The following is a 27924-nucleotide window of genomic DNA, read 5'->3' on the forward strand; positions in this document are numbered from 1 at the left end:
CTCGGCGCGGACCGAGGGGGCTCGGCGGCCGCCATGGCGCTGCGGGGCGTGCGCGTGGTGGAGCTGGCGGGGCTGGCGCCGGCGCCGCTCTGCGGGATGATCCTCGCCGATTTCGGGGCTCAGGTGGTTCGAGTGGACCGCGCGCCCCGCTCCGCCGTGGCCACCGACGTGCAGGGCCGCGGAAAGCGCTCCCTGGCGCTTGATCTCAAGCGGCCGCCCGGTGCCGAGGCGCTGAGGCGGCTGTGCCGGGTGGCGGACGTGCTCATCGAGCCCTTCCGCCACGGTGAGGGGGGGCAGGGGGCTGGGGGGGGACAAGGTGTGTGTGGGGGGTCACTGGTTGGAGGCGGGTAGGGGGTTGGGGGGAGACAGGGTGATGGGGGGTCAGGGGGTTGGAGGGGCGAGGGAGTTGAGGGGGCGCGGGAGGCGGACGACAGGGAGCTAGGGGAGGGAGGCAAGGGAGTTGAGGGAGAGCAGGGATTGCGAGGGGCAGGGAGTTGGGGAGCGGAGGGTCAGAACCTTGGAGGAGGGGGAAAGAAAGGGGGGGGGGTGCAGGGAGGGGGTCAGGGAGTTGGGGGGTAGGGAGTTTGGAGGGGGGGCTGAGTGTCGAGGGAAACCGGGTGTTTTGGGGAGGGGCGCAGGGTGATGGGGGAGGATGTCAGAGTGGGGGCAGGGGGGGCTGTTGAGGGGGAGTTGGGGAGAGGGTCGGAGTTGGAGGGGAAAGGGACAGGGACTTGGAGGTAGTGGGACACAGCAGGGGACATGACTGGGAGTTGGGGGAGAGGAGCAGGAAGTTGTGATGGGGGATGCAGGGTGTTAGGGGTGATGGGAGGGGGTGGCCAGGGCAAGAGATGGGTAGTCGAGCCCAGGGGATTGTGGTGCTGGGGGGTCTCCCAGTCAGTCAGACAGCTACAGGCACACACAGCATGCAGGAGGCAGCTGCTAGGGGAGGGAGGGGCTGTTCCTTGTGGAAAACATGCTGTGAGCGATCACGATGTGTGAAAGCTCTGCAGAGGGATCTGGACAGGTTGGATCCCTGGGCTGAGGGGTGAGGTTCAACAAGGACAAGGGTAGAGTCACACTTGGGACACAACAGTCCTGTGCAGTGGTCTGGTTACAGACCACCCAGCCAAGGAGAAGCAGCTGATGAGCTCTTCTACAAACAGCTGGGGTTAATCTCTAGATAGATGCCTCTCATTCTTGTGGGAGACTTCAATCTTCCTGTTATCTGCTGGAAGTACAATAGAGCAGAAAGGAAGCAGTCTAGGAGGTTCCTGGAGTGCGTGGAAGACAACTTCCTTGCACAGCTGGTGAATGAACCAACAAGGGAGGGTGCCCTCCTGGACCTGCTGTTTGTGAACAGAGAAGGCCTTGTGGGGGATGTGGCAGTAGGAGGATGCCTAGGACAAAGCGACCATGAGATGATAGGGTTTTCTGTTCTAGGTGAAGTGAAGAGGGTGGTTAGCAGGACAATAGCATTAAATTTCCAGAGGGCAGACTTTGAACTCTTTAGAAGGCTGGTTGGCAAAGTCTCATGGGAGACAGTACTTAAGGGCAAGGGAGCCCCTGAGGGCTGGGAGCTCTTCAAAAAGGAAATCCGAGCAGCTCAGGAGAAGGCCACCCCCATGTTCTGGAAATAAAGCCGGCAGGGGAAAAACCAGCTTGGTTGAACAGAGAGATCTTGAGTGATATCAAAAAGAAGAGAAATGTTTATGGGCTCTGGAAGAGGGGACAGGCCTCTTGGGTAGACTACAGGAGGGAAGTGAGATTGTGTAGAGAAAAAATCAGAAGGGCTAAGGCTCAACTAGAAATCAGATTGGCAAAGTCTGTGAAAGATAACAAAAAATCTTTCTTTAAATATATAAATAATAAGAGGAGGACTAGGGAGACCATACAGTCCCTATTGGACACAGAAGGAACAACAGTTACAGGGGATGAGGAAAAGGCTGAGGTACGTAATGCCTTCTTTGCCTCAGTCCTTAATAGTACAGAAAGTTGTTCTGTTTGTGTACAAACCCAGGAGCTAGATGAGCAAAATGAGGCTCCCGTGATCCAAGAGGAGGTGGTCAGAGCCTTGCTAGCCCAACTAGACACCCACAAGTCTATGGGGCCAGATGGGATTCACCCTAGGGTATTGAAGGAGCTGGCGGATGTGCTGGCCAAACCCCTTTCCATCATCTTCCAACAGTCCTGGAAAACTGGGGAAGTTCCACTGCACTGCAGGCTGGGGGATGTTGTGCCCGTCTCTAAGAAGGGTCGCAGGGAGGACCCAGAAAACTCCAGGCCTGTCAATCTGACCTCAGTGCCAGGGGAAGTCATGGAGCAGGTGATCTTGAGTGCTATCGTGAAGCACATGCAAGAGAATCGCGTGATCAGGCCCAGTCAACACGGGTTCACGAAAGGCAGGTCTTGCCAGACTAACTTGATCGCCTTCTATGACAAAGTGACTTGGCTGCTGGATGAGGGAAAGGCTGTGGATGTATCTTCCTGGACTTCAGTAAAGCCTTTGACACAGTTTCTCACAGCATTCTGCTCAGGAAACTGTCAGCCTCTGGCCTGGACAGGCGAATGCTCTCCTGGGTGGAAAACTGGTTGGCTGGCCGGGCCCAGAGAGTGGTGGGAAATGGTGTTAAATCCAGCTGGAGGCCAGTGACAAGTGGGGTTCCCCAGGGCTCGGTGCTGGGTCCAGCCCTTTGATAAAAATATCAATTTATCCATTGATAAAGCCCATGTCTTTATCAATGACCTGGATGAAGGCATCAAGTTCACCCTTAGCAAGTTTGCGGATGACACTAAGCTGGGTGGAAGTGTGGATCTGCTGGAGGGTAGGGAGGCTCTGCAAAGGGATCTGAACAGGCTGGACCACTGGGCAGAGTCCAATGGCATGAGGTTTAACAAGGCCAAGTGCTGGGTCCTGCACTTGGGGCACAACAACCCTATGCAGTGCTACAGACTAGGAGAAGTCTGTCTAGAAAGCTGCCTGGAGGAGAGGGACCTGGGGGTGTTGGTTGACAGTGACTGAACATGAGCCAGCAGTGGCCCAGGTGGCCAAGAAGGCCAATGGCATCTTGGCTTGTATCAGAAACGGCGTGACCAGCAGGTCCAGGGAGGTTATTCTCCCTCTGTACTCGGCACTGGTGAGACCGCTCCTCGAATCCTGTGTTCAGTTCTGGGCCTCTCACCACGAGAAGGATGTTGAGGCTCTGGAGCGAGTCCAGAGAAGAGCAATGAAGCTGGTGAAGGGGCTGGAGAACAGGCCTTATGAGGAGCAGCTGAGAGAGCTGGGGTTGTTTAGCCTGGAGAAGAGGAGGCTGAGGGGTGACCTCATTGCTCTCTACAACTACCTGAAAGGAGGTTGTGGAGAGGAGGGAGCTGGCCTCTTCTCCCAAGTGACAGGGGACAGGACAAGAGGGAATGGCCTCAAGCTCCGCCAGGGGAGGTTTAGGCTGGACATTAGGAAAAATTGTTTCAAAGAAAGGGTCATTGGGCACTGGAACAGGCTGCCCAGGGAGGTGGTTGATTCACCTTCCCTGAAGGTGTTTAAGGGACGAGTGGACAAGGTGCTGAGGGGCATGGTTTAGTGTTTGACAGGAATGGTTGGACTCGATGATCCAGTGGGTCTCTTCCAACCTAGTTATTCTATGATTCTGACTTCCTGAAAGGAGGTTGTAGTGAGGTGGGTGTTGATCTCTTCTCCCAAGTGATAGGCTATAGGACAAGAGGGAATGGCCTCAAGTTGCACTGGGGCAGGTTCAGATTGAACATTAGGAGAAATATTTTCACCAAAAGGGTTATCTGGTGCTGGCAGAGGCTGCTCAGGGAGGTGGTTGAGTCACTATCCCTGAAGGTATTTAAGAGAGGAGGAGGTGAAGTGCTTAGGCATCTGGATTAGCAGTGGGCAGGTATAGTTGGACTTCATGATCTTGAAGGTCTTTTCCGACCTAGCAATTCTGTGATGCTAAGTGCAGCAGCCCTGCAGCACCAGAGGGAGGAGGCCCTGGAAGGCACCTAGGCAGGGCCTGGCCCCACAAGCTGAGACACCCAGCAAGTGGTTCTGTGCAGCACCAGGGGTGTCTTCAGCTGTGGAGTCAGCCCTGCAGTGGTTTTCAGTCCTGCTGGTGGAATTCAGGTCACACTTGTTAGGTCAGCGTGTGGGTGAGACATAGTGGAGAGCAGGGTTAGGCTCAGAGCTGATGGTTTCTGTGATGACGATAACAGGGTTTTGTTCAGAAACCATACACAGACAATCGTCTGATCCTCATGTATGGGCTATTTCAGCATTCCTGCTCTTCCTTGAGGCTATTGTTCTGTTATGAAGAGTATCGTCAAGGTCGGGTCAGACTGGGCTCCTAGCAACCGATCTGGTTGGAAATGTCCCTTCTTACTTCAGGGGTGTTAAACAACATGACCTTTAAAGGTCCCTTCCAACCCAAACTATTCCATGAGTCTATGGTCTTGCTTCAGTGAGGTGCTGGCTGAAGCGTTTTGGTGTTTCTGCAGTCAGTTTAGAAGTAGAAGGCTCTATCAGTTAAATGTCATACAGAATAAACAGGCTTATGTATCCTGTGTCACAAAAAATGCTTTTCATTCTGAAAACAGGGGTTTATTATTGTGATTCTCTTCTTACTTTAAGACTTTTTGGGTTTGTTCCTCAGAAGCTGTGCAAATGAAATTAAGATGTTAAAATGTGTTTTTCATATATCTGGAAAGGCACATAATTTTTTTACATACACATTAGGTTTTATGGACTTGTAACTGAACTAGGTGAATCTGTAACCCAGCGTGGAGCCAGTGTGAACCAATGAGAAGATGAGGGCCCAGGTGGCAGAAGACTTTCTTTAAACATGAGTGATCTGTTGACCTTCTGACAATGGCTTTGTGACATCAGGGGTTATTGTGTACCCAGTTCTCACCTGTGCTTTTTAAAAACTTCTTTACCAAATTCCTCTGCTTTCTCCTTAGCATTAATTGCTTGCCACTACCAAGTATATAGGACATTAGAAATAGATCTTAAGGAGTATGAAGGTTTAGTAGTATTGTGGACTAGTCTGTGAAATGAGTTGCGGTAATAAATTCTGGGACCAAATATGCATAGAAGTTATGTTATCCCTTCCCCTCCAGAACGTGTCTCCTTGCAGTGGCAGTATAGGTTATGGGGCATGGTCTGATAAAGCAGCGTTGAGCCAGTAAGAAAAAAATATCTATCATTTATTTGCAACTTGAATTTGCTTCTTTTAAAACTGCTGTTGTAGAACTGCAAGATCAAAATTTTAGCCTTGATTACTGTGAACCCATGCTGACCAAACCTATATTTCATTGATTTCTAGAAGTTCTTTATTCTCTCTATTACAAAAGAACACATTTTCTTTTATGTAGTTGTTGCAAATGATTTGTGGAATAGTGGCGTGGTCCATTTGCAGCAATGATTGAGGAACACATGGGGTACAGAGACGAATATGATGAGGAAAGTATATTCCAGTGCAAGATGGAAGCAATTTCAGGTCACTTTAGGAATTTTTTTTTTTTTAAACAAGTCTTTGTTAGCTTCCTGTGTCATTCAGTAGTATATGGATTACAGCAAGCTGTCCAGCTGTCTTTTGGGGAAGTAAAATAGGAAAAAAAGCTGGAAAAAAAAAAAAGGATCCTAAAGCTTAGTTTCCATTTAGTACGCCTGTGTTCAAAATTTAGAGTATGATGGTCATTTCTAACATTCTGGCTGTTATCATTGTAATATGGATATTTAATTAGAATGTATTACTTAAGAAATTGCAGTTCACTTTTATTGTATAATTTAACTTTGAACTGTGTGTATTTTGAGTCTTATTAAAAATAAACATGAATTAGGATTTCATGCTTTTGTCCTTTTAAGGTGTCATGGAAAAGCTTGGACTTGGTCCAGAGGTCCTTCTGCGCGAGAATCCCAGACTCATCTATGCTAGACTTACTGGGTTTGGCCAGTCAGGAAAATATGCCAAGTCTGCTGGTCATGACATCAATTATTTGTCTTTATCAGGTAGGCTGTAACATTTCCTGTCAAATAAGGTATTTTCCCTCTTAATTTAAGACTCAAGAATTTATTGAAAGGTTATTTGTAGATAGCTCAAGTTACCTGAGGTATAGTCTGATGAAACAGCTGAGCAGATCTGAAGGGTCTCTGTCAGTGAAAGGAGTGTTTCCTTCTATTTCCGTGCGCTCCTACCTGCTTCTTTCTCCTAGTCAGCTCTGGTGCTTGCTTAGCCCCTCTGAAAGCTCCCTCACAAGTCAGAAACTGGCCAGTGGAACTGAGGATGTTTTTCTGTCTGGTTATTTGAGGGGAAACAGTTCATTGAGGGATCCAGCAAACGAAAGTCAGCATAAGAAAGGAGGAAACATGAACTGGATGGACTATTTGTTCTGGCAGCAGCAGCAAGCTATTAGGCAGGATCAGTGCATTTTCTCAAGCTGTACATCAGCTTCTTTTCTTTGTGCTATTTTACCTTAATAAAGTTTTTCTCTTTGAAGAGAACAATGAATTTTTGCGTTTTTGTTCTTTCTTCAGGGCCTATGTCCTAGAAAATCTGCATGCTTACAATCCCAAAAGGGCTGCACATTATTTTGTGAGCATTTTTTTTTGAGTGAAAAAAAAATAGGCAGCTTAAGCCATTTGAGCTTTTGTGCTTTTTCTGCTGTACGTATCTCTCCATTGAAACCAACCAAAAGGAAAGCAGACTTAAAATAAAATGGCAACAGTATGTTTCCTTCAGGTATTGTAGACAGTATGTTTCTGCAAGTAACCAACAAAACCAAAATAAACCAACTCTGGTGACAGCAGTCATTGTGTCATGTGTGGCCACACATACTGCTGCTCACGTGGCTGCTGTCTCTGCTGCTTCTCTGAGCCTGTGAGTTAGGAGTGAAAGTAGCCCAAAACTTCTTGGCTTCCTGCTGGATAAACCATTTATTTTAGCCCCAGCAAAGGCCCAGAGTGGAGGCATGGCAAATGTGGTGATCCACTGTCACTGACTATGGGGGAGTCAGTGTGTTGTGAAATTTAGTATTTTCAGGAGTGGGTTCAGTCTTCTTTTGTTATGTAAGATTGTCTGAGAATAAAAAAGGATAAAGAAAGTATGCATTGTTTGAAACACTTTTGACTTCACATCCAGATCATTTCAAAGTATTACGGTACTTGGTTTATTGTGAGTGAAAGGATAGAGTCAGTACATAGAATAATAGAACTGGTTGGGTTGGGAGGGACCTTAAAGATCATCTAGTTCCACTCCCCTCTGGACCAGTTCCAACAGCTCCATAGCTGCCTTATATTGAGAATTCCAGAACTGGACACAGCACTCCAGATGAGGTCTCACGAGAGAGGAATAGAAGGGCAGAATCACTTTACTCAACCTGCTGGCCACGCTTCTTTTGATGCAGCCCAGGATACGGTTGGCCTTCTGGGCTGCAAGCATACATTGCTGGCTCAGGTCGAGCTTCTCATCAACCAGCACCCCCAAGTCTTCTGCAGGGCTGCTGCCAATCACATCATCCCCCATTGTGTACTGGAATCGAGGATTGCCTCGACCCAGGCATAGGACCTTGCAGTTGGCCTTGTTGAACCTCATGAGCTATACAGAAACAGTATGGTTCATGGCTACCTTAGGTTGTAGTACATTCTGTTTACAAAACAAAGTCTATTTTTCTCTGTTGCTGATTTAATCAACAGTATTTTGATTAGTGCTGTCTTCCTAAAATTAAATTATTTCTTGAAATTTCACAGGTTACGTTTTTCTGCCTATTTAAAGGAAATAGGACAAGGTTTTGGGCAGTATCGTTCCTCAAAAATGAGATCTTGTATCCTGAGTATTTTCCTCATCAGCTTTGGCTTTCTTTAATTAAAGAATGGCTTGCATCAGAAGCTCCAGGTATAAGTTAATATGTCAACCTGTTGGTGCCTGTGACAACATTTAGGCTGTTAAAAGTGAGGTTTCAGTCAGTGACAGAGCTTTGTGCTTGCACTATAGGCTTTGAACACTTCTTTATATTGTGCACTTAGTTGATTCCATTTAGGAATTGAATTGGACCATTAGTTTGGCCACGTATGCTGCAAGTCTCATGTGACAGACTGCTGGCATAGGTGAGGGATGATCATACTGCAGAGTTCCTTGCTTACCCAAAGGGAATCACTATGAGGGAACTACAAAGAGTAAGGTGACGGTAACAAGGTGATTCAGGATGGTAGAGAAATGCTAACAGATTCAAAGCTCTGTCTTTGTAAGCTGGCTTAGCCTTTGCTCTGTTCAGTTTCATTTCTGCATAATTACTGTAATAAACATAGGCTCTCTATTTCTGTGTCGCATGCCATTGAGGTGACCTTTCTGTGCTATTCACCTGTTCCTTTTATACGCATCTTTTTTTTTTTTTTTCCTCCAAAGGCTGAAGAGGGAGGATAGAACTCAAGTGTGGTTGTCAGTGTGAAGTCCTTAGTTATGATTAATAATTCACAGATTATGTGCACAGAAGATTGTATGTCTCCATTTTTACTTTAAAAGATGTGAAGAAAAAATTAACAAAGTTGCTTTGAGGCATGCTTATAATACCTGTCTAATTCTTTTGTGGGAGGCTCATGTATATACAAAGTAGTAATATAGAATTATTACACACCAGGTTTTTTTTATTAGTTTTGATCCCTATGTGGGCATGTTATCAGTGGTTTATCTGTGAGACTTATTAGTCTCTGACATTAAAAGCATGTTCTCTAATATGATTTCAGATATTCTAGTCCATTGTGAAAGGTAACTATTTGCTAAGATGCAGCCAAGCAGACAGAAAACTGTTGGTAGAAGTTTGCTTTATCCCTTGTTTACTTGTATAGATTGGAAAGAATGAAACTTTTATTGTATAAATGTAGAAAATAATGTTTATAATTAATTTTATACTTGTGTTTGCTTTGTTTATTCTACCATCAGGTGTGCTGTCAAAACTGGGTAGAAAAGATGAACATCCATATGCACCGCTAAATCTTCTGGCTGATTTTGCTGGTGGAGGTGTCATGTGTGCAATGGGCATTGTTACAGCCCTCTATGAACGTACCAAATCTGGCAAAGGGCAGATAATTGATGCAAGTATGGTAAGTTTGGTCTCAAGGAAAGTGGGTTTTCTTAAGTTTGTTTGTTTGGGTTTTTTTTTTCCTTAAGTCTGTAAGAGGAGCTATTTGTAAAATTCAGAATGGAGAACTTTGGAAAGGGAAAGTAAGTGATCTCATAAAATGTCCATTTCTTCATCTGCAAGCTGTTTTCATGTATCACTGTTGCCCTAACATCTTTATAATATGTAATATATACTGTGGCTTTCGTCCTGTGCCACTCCTTTTCTTTTACCAGTCTGCCTTCTTAAAAAAATATTAGATGTATGTATTTGATGAGTGTTTGGTGTATGGGAATAGCGTGTATAAAAAACAATTAAAATCATGCATACTAGCAAAACGTATGATCCTAACAAAATAAAGAATTATATTAGCTTTATCTGAGATACATCTGCTTATGAATTTTTAATAGGTCGTATCTTATTAGAGGCACTGTTCCCTCGAATAATTATGCTGCCATGGATTATCACCAAGAAGTCAATTTGAGATGCTTTGTGTTAATGTGCCATAAAATAAATGAAAGGCTAAATTACCCTAATAGTGGCAACTATGGAATTTTTCGCTGCAAGGCCACACACTTACACAAAGAGCCAAAATACCTACTTACACCTAACTCTTGGAACTTATATGCAAGCATTTTTTCTCTGTCTCCCTCTTCTTCTGTTTTTGTCCTTGAAGAGTGGTGTAATAAAAATGTGACCTCCCTTTGAGGTTTTGTGAGACAATGAAAGCTATGATTCGGACTTAAATATAAATTGAAAAAGATTATATTAATTGAAAAAAATCCCTTTCCTGCAGAGGTCTTGAAGGTAGGAGAATAGCAAGAGATGTTCGCTGTTTTGACTTGACTAGAGTTTTGACAAATTCAGCTGACATTGTCAGAAGCAACGGTGTTAAAGGGTCTAGATGAAAATTGTACAAAATCAGTGCAAAACTGATCTAATATTTTTACCCTGACAAGAGTTATTAGTAGTTGGTTATCAAAATATAAAACGTAGTGACTGGCATTCCACAGATTTCTGTTGGGTGTTTTCTCCAGTAAGCTGAATGATGAGTGAGCAATTGTACTTAGTGAATTTACAGACGGGAAGAGCTAGAAGTATGTTGGACAGTTGGATTAGAGTTGAAAATGAACTCTTCAGATTGGAGTAATGACCTGAAAAAAATAGGCTGAAATTCTTGGAGACCACTGCTCTGTAGTTTTCTTAGGCGGAAGCAATTAGCTGAACAAATGCAGTGTGAGAACAGTTGGCTGAAGTACAGACCTGGGGGTTTGTCATAGTCACAAGCTGAGCATGAGTCAACGGTGTCATTCTGCTGTAAAACACATACACGCATACACAAACACGTATGCACACACACACATTGTGTTAGGATGTATGAACGGGAAATACAGCCATCAAAGTTTCTGAAGTAGTTCTTCCAATCTATTTGACTTATATCAGGCCTCCTGTTTCTGACATTGGCTGTCATCCTTCCACATAAAAGACCAGTTTGAGGAATTCTGAAAAACAACAGAAGGCAATTTGCCCTCTCACTAACTCAGCAGCCTGCTGGAGCTAGAGTGTCCAAACACCATCCACCTGCAAACTGCAAGGTTGGGGTTACAAGAGATGGAGAATGGCAGCAAGGTCCTGGCAGACGAAAGAAACCTGCTCCCCTCACCCAGACAGCAAAATCCCAGATCCTCCTGGTGAACAAGTACCAGATGCTGCAGGTGGAATCCAACCCTGAGGATGAGGATGATGACTCCCACAGCCTAGAATCCTTCCCTAGGCCGCACCATCCTCAGAAAAAGATAAAAACATCCTCCATTAAGAAGAAGAGGAGGGTGATTGTTGTAGGGGACTCCCTCCTAAAAGGAACGGAGGGACCCATTTGCAGACCAGACCCGCTCCACAGAGAGGTCTGCTACTTACCGGGGGCATCAGTGAAGGAGGTAGCTAGAAAACTTCCTTCCCTGGTCCACGAGACAGACCTATCCTCTGATAGTAGTCCAAACTGGTAACGATGATCTAGTAAACAAAAAGACCAAAACCATCAAGAATGACTTCAGGGCCATTGGGAAAATGATGGAGGGCTCTGGGGCACAAATAGTATTCTGCTCCATCCCAAGGCTAAATAGAGAGGAGCGGGAAGCCAGGAAGAAGAATTCGATTGATGCCTGGCTCCGAGCCTGGTGTGAGGAGAGGGGCTTTGGCTTCTTTGATCTGGGGTGGCTCACGCACCCCCAGGCTTTCTTGCTAAGGATGGGACACGTGTGTCTCCTAGGGGGACTGAAGCCCTTGCCAAAAACCTAGCTAAGCTCATAAATCGAGCTTTAAACTAGATGTGAAGGGGGAGGGGGTTGAGCCCAGGCTAGACAGGAACGAGCCTGGACATGGGGCAATGGTGATTCGGAGGGGGTGTGTTGGTGTGGACCACCAGTACCTCACCACACAGAAAGTTGGGGAGAACACACCTGGGGATGCTAAGGGAGATACGGGCACTCTGGAGCTAGCTACTCCAGTTACCAGACAATTGGGAATGAACTCTGTTCCCTCTAAGAGGGCTGAAGGCTCAGCAGCTCAGCTGAAGTGCATTTACACCAATGCACACAGCATGGGGAATAAGAAGGAAGAGCTGGAAGCTGTCGTAGGGCAAGGAGCCTATGATGTCGTTGCCATCACGGAAACGTGGTGGGACGACTCATACAACTGGAGTGCAGCTATGGTGGGGTACAAACACTTCAGGCGGGATAGGAAGGGTAGGAGAGGAGGCGGGGTGGCCCTCTTTGTACGGGAGGACTTGGACACCGTTGAGATGGATTGTGGCGCTGAGAAGATTGAGTGCCTGTGGGTTAAAATCAGAGGAGCCCACCAGAACACTAGACACCCACAAGTCTATGGGGCCAGATGGGATTCATCCAAGGGTATTGAAGGTGCTGGCAGATGTGCTGGCCAAACCCCTTTCCATCATCTTCCAACAGTCCTGGAAGACTGGGGAAGTTCCACTGCACTGCAGGCTGGGGGATGTTGTGCCTGTCTCCAAGAAGGGTCACAGGGAGGACCCAGAAGACTCAAGGCCTGTCAGTCTGACCTCAGTGCCAGGGAAAGTCATAGAATCATAGAATAACCAGGTTGGAAGAGACCCACCAGATCATCAAGTCCAACCATTCCTATCAAACACTAAACCATGCCCCTTAGCACCTCGTCCACCTGTGCCCTAAACACCTCCAGGGAAGGTGAATCAACCACCTCCCTGGGCAGCCTCTTCCAGTGCCCAATGACCCTTTCTTTGAAGAATTTTTTCCTAACGTCCAGCCTAAATCTCCCCTGGCGGAGCTTGAGGCCATTCCCTCTTGTCCTGTCCCCTGTCACTTGGGAGAAGAGGCCAGCACCCTCCCCTTTACAACCTCCTTTCAGGTAGTTGTAGAGAGCAATGAGGTCACCCCTCAGCCTCCTCTTCTCCAGGCTAAACAACCCCAGCTCTCTCAGCCGCTCCTCGTAAGGCCTGTTCTCCAGCCCCTTCCCCAGCTTCATTGCTCTTCTCTGGACTCGCTCCAGAGCCTCAACATCCTTCTTGTGGTGAGGGGCACAGAACTGAACACAGGATTCGAGGAGCGGTCTCACCAGTGCCGAGTACAGAGGGAGAATAACCTCCCTGGACCTGCTGGTCACGCCGTTTCTGATACAAGCCAAGATGCCATTGGCCTTCTTGGCCACCTGGGCCACTGCTGGCTCATGTTCAGTCACTGTCAACCAACACCCCCAGGTCCCTCTCCTCCAGGCAGCTTTCTAGACAGACTTCTCCTAGTCTGTAGCTGCACAGGGTTGTTGTGCCCCAAGTGCAGGACACAGCATTCTGCCTTGTTAAACCTCATCCCATTGGACTCTGCCCAGCGGTCCAGCCTGTTCAGATCCCTTTGCAGAGCCTCCCTACCCTCCAGCAGATCCACACTTCCACCCAGCTTAGTGTCATCTGCAAACTTGCTAAGGGTGCGTTCGATGCCTTCATCCAGGTCATTGATAAAGACATTGAACAGGGCTGGACCCAGCACTGAGCCCTGGGGAACCCCTCTTGTCACTGGCTTCCAGCTGGATTTAACACCATTTGCCACCACTCTCTGGGCCCGGCCAGCCAACCAGTTTTCCACCCAGGAGAGCATTCGCCTGTCCAGGCCACAGGTGACAGTTTCCTGAGCAGAATGCTGTGAGAAACTGTGTCAAAGGCTTAACTGAAGTCCAGGAAGATACATCCACAGCCTTTCCCTCATCCAGCAGCCAAGTCACTTTGTCATAGAAGGCGATCAGGTTAGTCTGGCAAGACCTGCCTTTCATGAACCCGTGTTGACTGGGCCTGATCACTCGGTTCTCTTGCATGTGCTTCACGATAGCACTCAAGATCACCTGCTGCATGACTTCCCCTGGCACTGCGGTCAGACTGACAGGCCTGGAGTTTTCTGGGTCCTCCCTGCGACCCTTCTTGGAGACGGGCACAACATCCCCCAGCCTGCAGTGCAGTGGAACTTCCCCAGTTTTCCAGGACTGTTGGAAGATGATGGAAAGGGGTTTGGCCAGCACATCCGCCAGCTCCTTCAATACCCTAGGGTGAATCCCATCTGGCCCCATAGACTTGTGGGTGTCTAGTTGGGCTAGCAAGGCTCTGACCACCTCCTCTTGGATCACGGGAGCCTCATTTTGCTCATCTAGCTCCTGGGTTTGTACACAAACAGAACAACTTTCTGTACTATTAAGGACTGAGGCAAAGAAGGCATTACGTACCTCAGCCTTTTCCTCATCCCCTGTAACTGTTGTTCCTTCTGTGTCCAATAGGGACTGTATGGTCTCCCTAGTCCTCCTCTTATTATTTATATATTTAAAGAAAGATTTTTTGTTATCTTTCACAGACTTTGCCAATCTGATTTCTAGTTGAGCCTTAGCCCTTCTGATTTTTTCTCTACACAATCTCACTTCCCTCCTGTAGTCTACCCAAGAGGCCTGTCCCCTCTTCCAGAGCCCATAAACATTTCTCTTCTTTTTGATATCACTCAAGATCTCTCTGTTCAACCAAGCTGGTTTTTCCCCTGCCGGCTTTATTTCCAGAACATGGGGGTGGCCTTCTCCTGAGCTGCTCGGATTTCCTTTTTGAAGAGCTCCCAGCCCTCAGGGGCTCCCTTGCCCTTAAGTACTGTCTCCCATGAGACTTTGCCAACCAGCCTTCTAAAGAGTTCAAAGTCTGCCCTCTGGAAATTTAATGCTATTGTCCTGCTAACCACCCTCTTCACTTCACCTAGAACAGAAAACCCTATCATCTCATGGTCGCTTTGTCCTAGGCATCCTCCTACTGCCACATCCCCCACAAGGCCTTCTCTGTTCACAAACAGCAGGTCCAGGAGGGCACCCTCCCTTGTTGGTTCATTCACCAGCTGTGCAAGGAAGTTGTCTTCCACGCACTCCAGGAACCTCCTAGACTGCTTCCTTTCTGCTCTATTGTACTTCCAGCAGATAACAGGAAGATTGAAGTCTCCCACAAGAATGAGAGGCATCTATCTAGAGATTAACCCCAGCTGTTTGTAGAAGAGCTCATCAGCTGCCTCTCCTTGGCTGGGTGGTCTGTAACAGACTCCCATCACAAAATCTACCTTCTTATGGGCTCCTCTGATTTTAACCCACAGGCACTCAATCTCCTCAGCGCCACAATCCATCTCAACATTGTTCAAGTCCTCCCTTACAAAGAGGGCCACCCCGCCTCCTCTCCTACCCTTCCTGTCCCGCCTGAAGAGTTTGTACCCCACCATAGCTGCACTCCAGTTATATGAGTCGTCCCACCACGTTTCCGTGATGGCAACGACATCATAGGCTCCTTGCCCTACGACAGCTTCCAGCTCTTCCTTCTTATTCCCCATGCTGTGTGCATTGGTGTGAATGCACTTCAGCTGAGCTGCCGAGCCTACAGCCCTCTTAGAGGGGAGTTGAGGGAGTTTGTAAAGGAGGGATTGTGGAGGGTTGTGACAAGTCATCAAATATTTAAAAAGATATTTCCTGTGCTTTGGAGCACTACCTTATTTTCACTGTCAGTACCTGAAGTTATTAGAAGAATTTGTTACAAGAAGAATCCATGTAAGTCTGCTCATGTCCTAATGAGATCTCTGGCTCATTGAGAATAGAATGTGTTGTGGGGTTTGGGGTTTTTTAGCCCTCAAACTTCTCCTTTTCAATTTTTTCTTGTCTCATTATAATTACGGAATTTACAGTTGCCTGCTGATGTTCCTGCTGTGCTGTGAAATGGCATATTGTCCAGGCATATTGTCCAGGATCACTGGGTGTACTTTACCTGGCGTTTTGTTATGTTCTTTTCATTCAAACAGACTTTCAGTGAGACAGTTGATGAAAAACACAGATGCATCATCAACAGCAAAGACATTTTTAGCACACTGGGTTGATAAGCCTGTTTTATCTAAGATTTTTAATACAAGTAGATATCTTAAAAGTCGCAGTACTGCAGTAGTGCAGATGTCATTTCTTTTAACATTCTTTTATTTGATAGGCCTGTTACTTGAGTTGATGTACAGTTTTGGTATGTGAATATGTTAATGACTCTGACACTTGACAGAGTTTCCTATGGTAGAAGAGGGAAAATTAATTTCTTTTTTAGCAGCTTTGTGTCCTTGGGATTAGTTTTATTACTTTTTTGGTTTTGTTGGTTGTTTTAATAACCACTTGTTTGTTTTTTCCTTTTATTGTAATGTCTATTTTCCTGAAGCCATGTAGAAAAAATAATTATTTCTTGTCTTTGAGGTTAGTAATTCTAGATTAATCTGAATTTTTGTAATAGAAGCATTTTTTATATATACTTTACTTTTAATTAGTGTGCTGAAAGCTGAAAAATATCTTGGAAGCATTCGTATGATCAGTAATATACTTGTGAGGAACTCCTCTAGTTACTGAAACCAAACTGACACAAGAAGAGGGCCAGGCTGAGGACTAGATTTTGCATCACCTATTCACAGGGCCTAGTGCTGTTGCGGTGCATAAAAGTAGATGCTGAGTCCTGCATTTCAGCAGTCTCCCTCAGAAGAATTAAGTGCCTGGTCTGAATTGATTCATGTTAGTTGCTGTCTTTTCTCATCTCTATAGGGATCATAGACACCCTACAGTGAGCTTGATAGTTCCCATGTGCTGAGTAGGATGTGAAATGGACTCTACAGTGTGACACAGTAGGTATGATTGTACATCTGCACTCTTGAACTGCACCAGAATAGAGGCATGTGAGTCAGGGCCACACTTCAGGTTTATTCCAAATTCAGACACACAGACTTCTGCTGATGGTAGGCATCTGACCAAGCATGACTCACTCTTTGTGAAAAGACAGCCAGAGGAGAGGATGGTGGTAGAGATCACTTGCATAATAGTCTCGTGGCAAGAGCATTTAGCTGTCCAACAGAAGACTGAGGTTCCTGGTTTTTCTCAGCCTGGAGGTATTCAAAACCAAAAGTCCCACATCCTACAGGCATTCATCAGTCACAAGGATAGAGATTAAGTTGGTGTGGAGTCATTCTTAGTTTGAACTGTCCCACTCTGCAGAAGGAGCAAAGGACTTGCAGAGCAGACAGGTCACCCAGTGGGGTGGCGCCTCTGGATTCTTCTCCCTGCCTTAGAGACTGCTGATGGTTTTAGGGTGAGTGAACCATTGAGTGAAACACAACTGTTACAGTAATCATCTGTGTTTAGGCTTATGTGGAGTCTCCACATGTTGCCCATCTTGTGTTTTAAAACATGTTTGTGTGTGTGGTGTTATTTGAGCATGCATTGGAGGTTTGGTGCAGATGTAAGACACCTTTTTACTTGTCTCTGAATTGCAGTGGGCCTCAGATAGAAGCTAGCTGTCCAGTTGCCTAGCCAGGGGTATTTCTAAAGTCCCTACACCTGTCCAAAACTGATACGTTGTTTTATTTTAAGCCTTTCCAGGGTAAGTATCACAGTACACACATATTGCAGGTAGTTCCATCAGTACCAAAATCTAGTTTGCAGTTAGAGCTTATTCTGATATTATCCCCATCTATTATTATCCTTACTTACAATGGGTTTTGTGTATTTTTTTGTTAATATGATTAGTGCAAAATCAGCTCATGAGTAAAGCAAACACTATTTTGATATCCTTGAAATCATTTTGCAAACATGTAGATGAAGATATACCATATTCTCTCATCTAAAGGTACTTTAATTGACGTATGTGATTAGTAGGGCAGAAGTATTCCTGTCCTTGTGGCAGGTACTTGAGAAAGAGGCCAAGTAATACACATTAAATGAAGAAGCCTTCATGACTGTGTGCTTCAGAGATTCACATGTTTTAAGTTCTTCCTTAGAAAGATAGAAGATGGTAAATCTTTCCACGTGAAAATATACTAGCTTTTCATTTTGGTACAGTCTCTGTGTTTTTCTTGATAGACAATATTTGGTTAATTTTACAGAGTTGAAAGTGCATGAATCAAAATGATACAGCTCAGGTTTTTTTCTGTTCCACTGGGATATTTCTGGCCATATACTGTTACTGCCTCATCTTCTCTTACAGTTTTCTAATGCAGTTGGAAGAATATGGATTCTGCTGCTGAAAAAACTGTAGGATGTGATTTTGCTTGGGAAGACTGGTACAAGCTTGATAATATTGCAAGGTTGAGCCAATTTAATTTTCATGTGGTTGTACTCCACATAGCCAAAATTTTAAGAAGCAAGTTGGAACAGCACTGATCATATTTTGTAGTGCTGTATTCATCAGGCACTTGCCTATTTAGAGATTACCTTTTTATGTCTATGTACCTGCCAGTGATAAGAGTGGAACAATAATTTTTATTCTAACTTAGTGATGGAGATGAGCTTCCTGTTCCCATGGTATAAGAGAGCTTTAACCTCTGATTTCTTTCCAGTTTTCTTCTAAAAATAGCAGTCTTATTATAACTAGTAAATTCATAGAAGTTAGTGTTGAGATAAAAAAAAATTACAGAGGAGTGATATAGCCATCTTGGCTCCCAGAGGTTTAGAAGGCTTGATGGGTGTCAGAGCTAGGATGCAGAGCTAGGGAGCTTGTCCCATCACCTAAAATTACTTGGACTCTATGCTTTATCAACTCCTAATGATTATGAAGTTGCTAAGTGAGGAAGCTTTGTGAATTGAAAGTGTGCTATCTGTTTGAAGCTGCATTTTTATTTTATGCTCCTTCTTATTCTCAATTCTAAATGATTTCATATATGCAATATAAACAGTAATTGAAAATTTTAAGAAATGAAACTGCTTACCAGAGATTCTGTTGTTGAAAATCTTAACAACGGACAGAACTGGCAGCAGTTTTACTTGGGTTTTTTATTTTTGGTTGTTTTTTTTTTTTTGTATGTGGAGTTAAGGTAACATGCCAACTAATTTACCGAAGCTGTTACTTTTTCTTTTAAATCCCCAAGGTGGAAGGAGTAGCATACTTAAGTTCTTTCCTGTGGAAATCACAAAATTTGGGACTTTGGAACAGACCTCGAGGTGAAAACCTGCTAGATAGTGGTGCACCTTTTTATGAAACCTACAAGACCTCCGATGGAAAATACATGGCTGTTGGTGCCATTGAGCCTCAATTCTACAAGCAGTTCATAGAGGGTAAGTAGCTTGGAGTGGTTGTTTTGACATCAGGAAACCATGATTGAAAATGTTCTTTAATACTTGATTTCGATTCCTGGCATTGGTTATTTTAATTTCTTTGTAAAATCCAAACACTTCTTGAAACTAGTTTTGTAGGCTTACAGCAGTTTAGTTGGCTTTCTTCTTCTAGCAACTGACTTATGGCTTTTCCGTTCCTTCTTCATCTTAGCCTCAGAAGTGACACTTAAATTACAGATGTTCTTCGGGAATTCTCATAATCGTAGTCTGTGATGTGGCTGGAGCACTAAACAACTATTTAGTTCGTAATATTACTTGGTAGAATGGATTTTTTTCTAAATTCAAAGTCAGCTTTATGAATTTATTTCCACAACACAATTTCAGGGTGATTTTGGTGTCTCGCTATGGAAAAAAAATTTATATTTGACTGAAGACTATTTAAATATGGCTATAAAATATGTTTTGTCTGTTTGAGACATTAAAACAGATAGCATCTCACCACAGGGGGAAGGGAAGTGAGTGCAGAGCTGCTGGCTGGAGTTGAACCACAACAGTACCTTCTCACAGTCAAGTTACTCTCAGCTCAGCCTCAGTCAGCTATGTGGTGCTAGTAAAGAGCATAGTAAGTGCCAGGGCCTGCACTTTCAGGAGTTTTTGGAAATTCAGGAGCATGGTGAAATGAAACAAAATTGTGAGGGAGTAGGGTGGGGTATGCCTTTAGTGAGCAAGATCCCAAAGAGAGATCTTGTTTTGTGCCCTCTGGCTTTGTTCTCTTGCAGCCTGTGGTGCTCCCAAAGAAAGTTCTTGCGCATCTAAGAAGGTTAAGAAGGATATGGAACTGTTGGAACGGGTCCAGAGGAGGGCAATGAAGATGATCAGAGGGCTGAAGTACCTCTGCTATGAGGACAGGCTGAGAGAGTTGGGGCTGTTGAGCCTGGAGGAGAGAGGGCTTTGGGGAGACCTTAGAGCAGCCTTCCATTGCCTGAAGGGGGTGTACAGGAAAGCTGGAGAGGAAACTTCTTACACGGGCATGGAGTTATAGGGTGAGGGGTAATGGCTTTAAATTGAAAGGGAGAAGATTGAGATTAGACATTAGGATGGAATTCTGCAGAAAGAGAGTGGTGAGGAACTGGCAGAGGTTACCCAGAGAAGTTCTGGCAGACCCCGCCCTGGAAGTGTTCCAGGTCACTTATTATTGAACTCCAGTTCTGTGCTACTTTATCTTGAAAAAGAAAGTAAAGTTGATTATTCTGTACTTTGCAGTTCTTTGAAATGTTGTTCTTATCCAATCCCTTGATTTTTTTGCTTGCTAGAAGTGGAGCTTGAGAACGAAAATAAATATGAAACTATCAAAATGAAATGTGAGCCCTTGCTCTGGAAGTTAGGGAATTTGGAATTCCAATACTTGTCTTCAGGGAGGGTGTGTGTATTAAATACAAAAGGAAAAAAAGAAAAGAATAAAGCTGCTTACTCAAATACCCATATGTTTAGCTTATAGAGATCAAACACTGGCCTCCAGTATTCATGACAGCAGTATTTTATTCTTCTCTAGAGATCAAGTTGTACAGCACTTGCTTTTAAGCTATAGCAGTGGGATGGAATCTGTTTTTGTTCAAAAAAGAAGACAACATCTGTAATGAAGTCTGATCTTGTTTTTCACTGGTCTTCTTGGTGAACCTTTGCTGGATACTCCAGACCTTTGGAATTGATCATTGCAACACGGCAAGGCTCAGGCTTTTCTCCCTAAACCAGACAGGCAGGTTATCTAGAGGGAAGCCTGTGGTGGATGAATCCAGTAGTCAGGGTATTTAACGTGATCACTGACCAATCTCTGTTTTATTTAGATAAATCTTTACTAAGGAGAAATGCTCAAGTTCTCTTTTTTCCTCCTAGTTGTTTCTCAGTAATTTAGGGCATAAAGTTAGCACAGCAGCTATGAATTCATCTGCCTGTATTGGGGCACCCAGATTGGACAACTTTATTTTCAGGTTTCAAAGTATTTTGTTAGCTGACAATGCAAAGAAATAGCCTGGTTTAAACAGCTGATATTTTAAAAATAGTTATTCCAGCAATGAAGATCTGTTCATAAGGAGACAATGAGTGCAGTCACAGCTGTGCCTTTGTTTCAGTTTTTCTGTCATATTTTAAAAATCCAACATACAGACTACAGTTTTCTAAGGAAATGTTGCTTATTGCAGTCTTTGCTTGTTTACAGTCAATAATGTTTCTTTGTTTATTTTGTAAAAGTGTATGTTTAAAGTGTCAGAACTCAAGATTTTTTCACAATATTGCATTTGAAATAAGTGGTCTTTCTTCATTATATTTTAGATGCATGTGATGAATTGTGTACGTTTTCATGTAGGAAATACTTACTACCTTCAGTAGTTATGTTTGCAAGCTTTCTGAATTAATAGTGTGCTAAATTAGAACAGCAGATCCTTCTTGTGGCTTAGGGATTTTTTCCTTTCTGGGATATCTGTTGCAGAAATTCAAGTCAGAATTTAAGCCTTTGGATGTTATAGGGAAGAAAAAGCTGCTTGTGAGAATTATATTGGCCTTTCACAAACCTTAGGAGCTTTGACTTAGGCAGAGTAGTCTGTTCAAGGCATTAATTCACTGCTTGGATGTAGTTTTAAAATGGTATGTTCCAGTTACAAACTCTGTAATTTCATTTCATACTTTTTTTCACATGATTCTGGTCAGTTCTGCTGGTGAACAATTTGATGCCATTCCAGATAAAATATATTCTGAAGCTGCTTTGCGTCTCTCTGTCCACATTCAGAGACTAGGTTAGTTTTGCCAGTACTGTATTGTGAGAACACGACAATATGGGTGTTGCAGGTGTAAGAGTTGGAGATTAAAAGATTGCAGAACTGAGGAAGGAATGTGATTTCTAAACCATCTGTCACTGCTCACAGAATTCTGGTAGCAAAAGTGAAACTAATTTCCTTTGTTAGTTCTTGTTCACTCCACTGTTTCCCTTGAGAATTAGGAACCCAGTGCTGGACCAAAATGCAGTTAATGGCATGGTAAGGAAAGTTCTTAAGGGATCTGCAGAGGGAAACTTAACTAATTTCAAGAAAATACAGCATCTTGGTTTGAGATTGCTGGCTTTGTAGATTGTGCTTCTGGGAAAAACTAAATTTCTGCTCACCACAAATAGATTCATTTTAAAAAAATCCCATGTAATATGAGAAACCGAGGCTATATAAAATAGATATGGTAGTTAATTGCTGTAGCAGCTGTAGTCTTAGGAGTTATATTCTGGGCTCACCATAGACTGGTGGCTGTTAACAAACATGTTGTAATCCTTTTGCTTATATTGATTTGATTACTACAAAAGTTAGCCAATAAATAACTAAAATACCTTTGCATCTTATGAAAAATCAGAATGAGACAGAATCTTCCTACTGACCTGTAAATTGCTTCTGCAGATTTCTCTTGATTTTTAGCAATACGTGCTTAGTGTTTCTGTAACCAGGCTGCAAGAGGCCTGCAGAACACAACAAATTTTCTGTTTCAGGAGAGGAGTAAGGGCTTGATTCTGTGTTGTCATATGATCTAACCTCAGTTATATAAGGTGAAGTTAGTAGCAGCTTACATTGATGGAAAAAGCACTAACACTCATTAAAGTTCAGAACATGTATTCAATAGTACTCCTTTCATACTACTTTGATACTCCGAATTATGTGAGTGCTATTTTAAAAGAAGGGGGAAAAGATAAGGCAGCTCTTGAAAAACATATTTTACATCATTATGAAGGATTTCCACAGAGCTCTTAGTTTTTTGATTGTAATATATTAAAACCCGTTCATGTGAGAGGATGAGTAATGGGAAACACCTTATGGCTGTGGTTTGAGCCAAATTCAAGGATTCTTATGCTAGCTGGTTCTCTTCAGTTGTGTTGTGACAACATGATTTCAGAATTACTGTGCTATGAGTGTACAGTTTTGAAAAGAAAATCATCAAGCTGAAACAAGAAAATCCTCAATAAAGCTTGGCTAGGGATCCTAAATAATCTTTTACAATAGCATGGCTGAAATATCCCGAGAAACTACTTATTTCCATCATGTCAAACCAACTTTACTGATTTATCTAATAAATTTTACTGTTTTCTTTCTCTTAAAGTAGGTAGTAATTTTAGTGTAGTTTGTCTAAAAAGTTCTGTAGAACTAGAGATTTCAGTGTGTTGCATTAAAAAATGTCATGCAGGTGTGTGTCAATAGAGCTATAGCACTTAAAGCGTCATTATTCCTCATTCTTAATTCTTCATTTTTCAAAAATCATTGTTTCAAAGCTGTACCGGGGTAGGTTACTGGATGAAAATTTGACCCAAAAAACTTGGCTAAAAGAGTTGTGATTGCTTTACCAGATAGTCTATGTAAAAAGGAAGTTTGCTTTTGACTGTGTTGGGTGAAATCTGTCACCCTGTGGTATGCCGAACAGTTTCGTGCAGTGTAATTGTTTTCTTGTTGACTCAGTCACTCCTGCTGTGATTCTGTTCGTCTACACCACAAGTGGTTAGCACACGCGGGGAAATGAGAAGCTGTGATGCTTAAATGCTGTCAGCTCATCTATTTGAAGTTGAAGTTTTCAGTGGTCAATGGAAAATGAGCATGTAATATTTAATTCCAAGTCCTGCATATTGTTCTGTTTTGCTAAAGCATGTATGATTAGGTTCGGCCAACTTCCCATCTTCGAATGGCACAATCTTTGTATGTAATTGTGTAATGGGATAATGGTACAGCTCTGTTGAATGTTGGACTGGCTACTAGAACCAAAGCCATAATTAATAAGCAAATAAATACAATGATTCCAATTAACAAGATTTCAGGCACTGAGACAGGTTTTTAGTGTTGTTCCTTAGCTTTGCGTATTGTGGAAGGTAAAGTTGGCTCACCTCATAGTTCTTAAGTAAACTATATATCACTGTTATCTTTAGTATTATACTTTTAAGATTAATAATCAAATTAATTTTGAAAGCATTCTTAGCTTCTGTTTCATGGTGGAAGCTCAAACAACATAAATAATCTGTTATTAGGTTGATAGAAATGGTTATGAAGACTAGTTTGTTAGTTTAGTGACTTAAAGTGCGCATGACTTGGTGACTCAGTAAAGGCTTATATTTACCTTTGTAGTAATCCTGATATTCACAGGAATCTAATAAGATGTGAGAATGCTTATTCTGTCTTTGTGTTGATTTTCTCCTAAACATAAGCAGTTGCAAAGATGTGTTTCTGAATCTAGGGATTGACAGTTTTTCTGTTTTCTCCTTTGCAGAACCAAAGTAAGATTTCAGAGCATGTGTTCACTTTCAAAGCTAATATTTAAGTATTTTGTAGTAAACAGTGAAATTCTTTAATATTAAGATTATTTGGGGGAGCCTGTAAGTCCCAAGAAGTGCATGTAGTAGAGATTATGAGCAGGAAGAACATAAAGAGCATAAGAATGTTCATTATCTTCCTTCCTTCTGCTCTGTATGTATCACTAGCTGTGTGTCTACCCTTCTCAGTGATAACAAAGCTGTAGAAATAGAAGATAAGATTTTTTTTCTGCCTGTTTACAGCTAAAGATTAGAGGAGTTTTGTGTAAATTCTACCTGCAAACATGCATCTAGCAGCCATACCTGTTAAGAGTTGCAAATCAAATCATCAGTCTGATCCCAGGTATCCAAAGATGTAAGGAAGAGTGCTCAAAGTGAAACATTTGCAGAACTCCACATTTTCTCTCTTTTACACGGAGTTGCTGTTTTCTAAGGAGCTCTCCTTTTTTGTTGTTTGTGAAGCATTATGATGATGGTTGTTGTCCAGACTTTCTGATTTATCAAATCAACTTTTTTCTTATCCCTGCCATTTGTAAATGTCTCCTGCTATTTCATGCACCTGAATTTCTAAATGTGACTGTTTGGACAGCCTTCAATATACCACTTTTGGTTGGTGTTTGGTATTGTAGACTGTTGTACTATCTCCATTTTGAAACTGTGGTTTAATTGCTGTTTCTCTTTCTTGTTTCTTACCATCTTTTTGAGATAAGCACTACAAAGTGTTTCTTGCATATCCTTGAAGCAGGAGAATGGAAGGGTAGGGAGTGCAGAAAGCAGAATCCTTGAGAACAGAAACAGACATGGGAAACTGGCTGCACAGAGGAGGTGTAAGCTCACCAATGAGAGGGAGGGTGGTGCTTAGCTAAGGGAAGGACCTATGACTTGCCTAGTTCAGTTTGCAGTACGAAACATCCATGTCTGTCTTCTCATCTCGTGTCACAGAAGGAACGTGCATATTACATACCCAGGTGGTCCATGCAGCTGATCTTCTGGGAAGCAGAATTCCTAAGTATTTAAAAAAACGTAGGGTTTTCGTCTTTCCAGAACAGCAGCATAGAATCATAGAATCACTTGGTTGAAAAAGACCCTTTTGATTAGAGTCCAGCTGTACCTGTAATACTACTAAACCATATCCCTGAGCTCTTCATCTACCTGTCTTCTAAATACCTCCAAGGATGAGAACCTGGGAACTGTGCTGAGGAGGGGAGAGTAGCAAAAACAGCCAGAGTCCATTTGCACTGAGCTGCCTCATGCACATCAAGCCTGAGTGTATCCACCCACATCACCTTCTCATCTCTGGCATAGAAATAACCTGATTGTGTTGGACTTCAGACACCATAGCCTGCTCAATGTCCAGCAGTATCAGATGTGAGAAGTAGCTTCTGTGAGAAGTATATTGCTTTAGTTCAAGACCCATTCAGAAGTCTTTTGTGTTGCTACTGCTAGGTAGACGATACAAAACCTATTACAGAAAATGTTCTGAGGACGAAATGTTATCTCTAGGCAGCTGCTGCTCTTACCAAGTGTTCATACAAATGAGTGTTTATTGTATGTACTTAGTTAAAAGGCTGTAGCTGTAGCTAATGGGGTTTAATCTAACTGCAAGTAGTAGAACATTTTATTCTTCTGCTCTTTCCCCCTCAATCATAGATACCCTAATAAAGTTTGAAGTGACTTTTAGTTTGTATAGTCTGCTGTGTTGAACTACCTACAAAATATTAGCTTTTTGAGGAACACATTTGTGAGCATCACTTGGTAATTTTTCTAAGCTGAACTATAGCTAAACTTTGTTTTTTACCTTTCAGGTCTTGGGCTAGATGCAGATAAACTTCCTAACCAGTTGAGTTTCTCCGACTGGCCTGAAATGAAGAAAAAATTCGCATCCATATTTGCACAGAAGACACAAGCTGAGTGGTGCAGCATATTTGATGATATTGATGCCTGCGTGACCCCTGTTTTATCCTTTGATGATGTTGCCTCACATCAGCATAACAAACAAAGAAGTTCTTTTATCAAAAATGATCAGGAAGAGATAAGTCCTAGACCTGCTCCTATTCTATCAAGGACCCCTGCTGTTCCATCGTTTAGAAGAGATCCTTATATAGGAGAACACACAGAAGAGATACTTTTAGAATATGGATTTACAAAGGAAGAGATTGCTAAACTTTATTCTGATAAAGTAATAGAATTCAGTAAACCAAAAGCTAATTTATAATCTCTAACTATGCAGATCAAACAAGTTTCAGACTGATGCAGTAAGTTTCTATGCATTAAAGTTGAATTGTATGATAAACATTTGCTTGATATTGCTTTTAAATATTTTTAAATTATTTGTTTTAAATTTAATTGAAATCAGGGGGAATTATGTATTTGTGTGCCGGGGTAGCCTGCAGTCTAGAATGATACCAAAATTGTGTTCTGAAGATCTACACAGTTTGCTTTGTAAGGAGCTGTAAATCAGCAAAATATTTCTTTAAATGTCATATCCTGTGAAATGTTTTTCTTTTAATTCTTAATTACACTGCTGCATTGTAATATATGTTGTAATTATATGACGGAAATACTTTTCATAAAATATAGTTACATTCTTCCTAAACAAGTGATTGTGTTCTTTACTCATAGATTAGAAGGATATTTTTTCTCTATCTTATCATATTAATTCATTTGCCTTATCGTGCCAAAACATGATCCAAATAATGCTGTTTTCTTATGTGTTCCTGTAGAGTTATTATCATAATGTAATTACATTTAATACCCTGATTACATTTTCTTAATGCAATCTCCTGATTAAATTACATTTGGAATTTCAGTTTGCCTAGAAAATCACTTCAGAATGAAATCTATTATTTTAAAATAGCTGTCAAGTATTAATCTTTCCCTCTCTTTTGGGGAAAATAGTAGGCAACTTAGCTGCACAGGTTTTAAAGTATCTTTTTCCATGGTGGTTTTCATTTCCTTCAAAATTAAACCATCATTTTAAACCATTTCCTTCAAGGCAAAAATAAAAAAAATGCTTTTAAAAAGAATTACTTATAAATGGCCCTTGTACAGTTTCGTTTAGTGCAGCTTTTCAGGAGTTGTGATGTGAGAGGTTGGGTGTTTTGACAGTTTTGTCGTAGCATTTACATTGCTGAAGATTAGTTTGTTGCTTACAAAGACTTCCAAAGCTGAGATATACATTAGCTCATTTTACATGTCATGCCGAAAATGTCAGCATTACTACTGTAAATAAACCTTTTACCACATAAACACCTGCCTGGAAACAAGAAATATTTAGTAGGTCCTAACAAATTAGATAAACAATCAGCAAAAGCATCTTATGTTTCCAGCTGATAACCGCTCTAATGTAAATTGTTAAATATTGTTCCCCTTTGCAGTGAGATTTGACAATTTGCTTAGTCCCAGATAAATCTGATCACGTTGGAGAACAATAAATGAAAATGCAGTCTCCAGCACACATAAGTACTGACCCCACAATTGCTGAGTTTGATTCTAAAACTTATTTTAACTTCACCATAGGTTGGATCAGCTGCCTCATGCAGGTGGCTACTGTAAAAGGTACAGTTTCAGTACGCCACTACATATCTCTTTTAAGGCCTTCTCTTGGCAGGTAAGACTACTTAAAAAAAATCCAAGGGATCCTGTTATGCTTTGTTTTTCAGAAACTGAGGAAGTAATCAATTGAGGGTGGCACACAGCAGGTATAAAAGAATATTCACTGGTTGCTGTTTAACACATTTCTGTCAAAATTTTTAGGTGCCACTTATGCTGTAGCACAGTAGGTAAGTTCACTTACTTCATGAAAGGTATTGAAATGATTTTCTGGATATTATAGTTTCTTTCCCCATCAGTTTGATCGACAGGAGATT

General features: G+C 42.6%; 1 protein-coding gene across 1 annotated transcript; it reads left to right on the forward strand.

The window, feature by feature from the left end:
• Positions 1 to 27136, forward strand: AMACR (alpha-methylacyl-CoA racemase). Its single transcript, XM_069880125.1, has 5 exons — positions 1 to 283; positions 5867 to 6010; positions 8937 to 9097; positions 18546 to 18732; positions 25861 to 27136. Exons 1-5 carry the CDS (start codon positions 34 to 36, stop codon positions 26268 to 26270), a joined length of 1152 nt encoding a protein of 383 aa, XP_069736226.1. The 5' UTR covers positions 1 to 33; the 3' UTR covers positions 26271 to 27136.
• The last annotated feature ends 788 nt before the right edge of the window (positions 27137 to 27924 follow it).

The sequence above is a fragment of the Phaenicophaeus curvirostris genome, chromosome Z (genome assembly GCF_032191515.1).
Source record: "Phaenicophaeus curvirostris isolate KB17595 chromosome Z, BPBGC_Pcur_1.0, whole genome shotgun sequence".
Classification (NCBI taxonomy): Eukaryota; Metazoa; Chordata; class Aves; order Cuculiformes; family Cuculidae; genus Phaenicophaeus; species Phaenicophaeus curvirostris.

What these genes read in the sequence shown, in the direction of transcription:
- AMACR (XM_069880125.1), top strand. Translation starts at nt 34, where the DNA reads ATGGCGCTGCGGGGCGTGCGCGTGGTGGAGCTGGCGGGGCTGGCGCCG. An exon ending in CAATTATTTGTCTTTATCAG is followed by an intron (nt 6,011 to 8,936) that starts GTAGGCTGTAAC and finishes TTCTACCATCAG; the next exon opens with GTGTGCTGTCAAAACTGGGT. An exon ending in CTACAAGCAGTTCATAGAGG is followed by an intron (nt 18,733 to 25,860) that starts GTAAGTAGCTTG and finishes TTTACCTTTCAG; the next exon opens with GTCTTGGGCTAGATGCAGAT.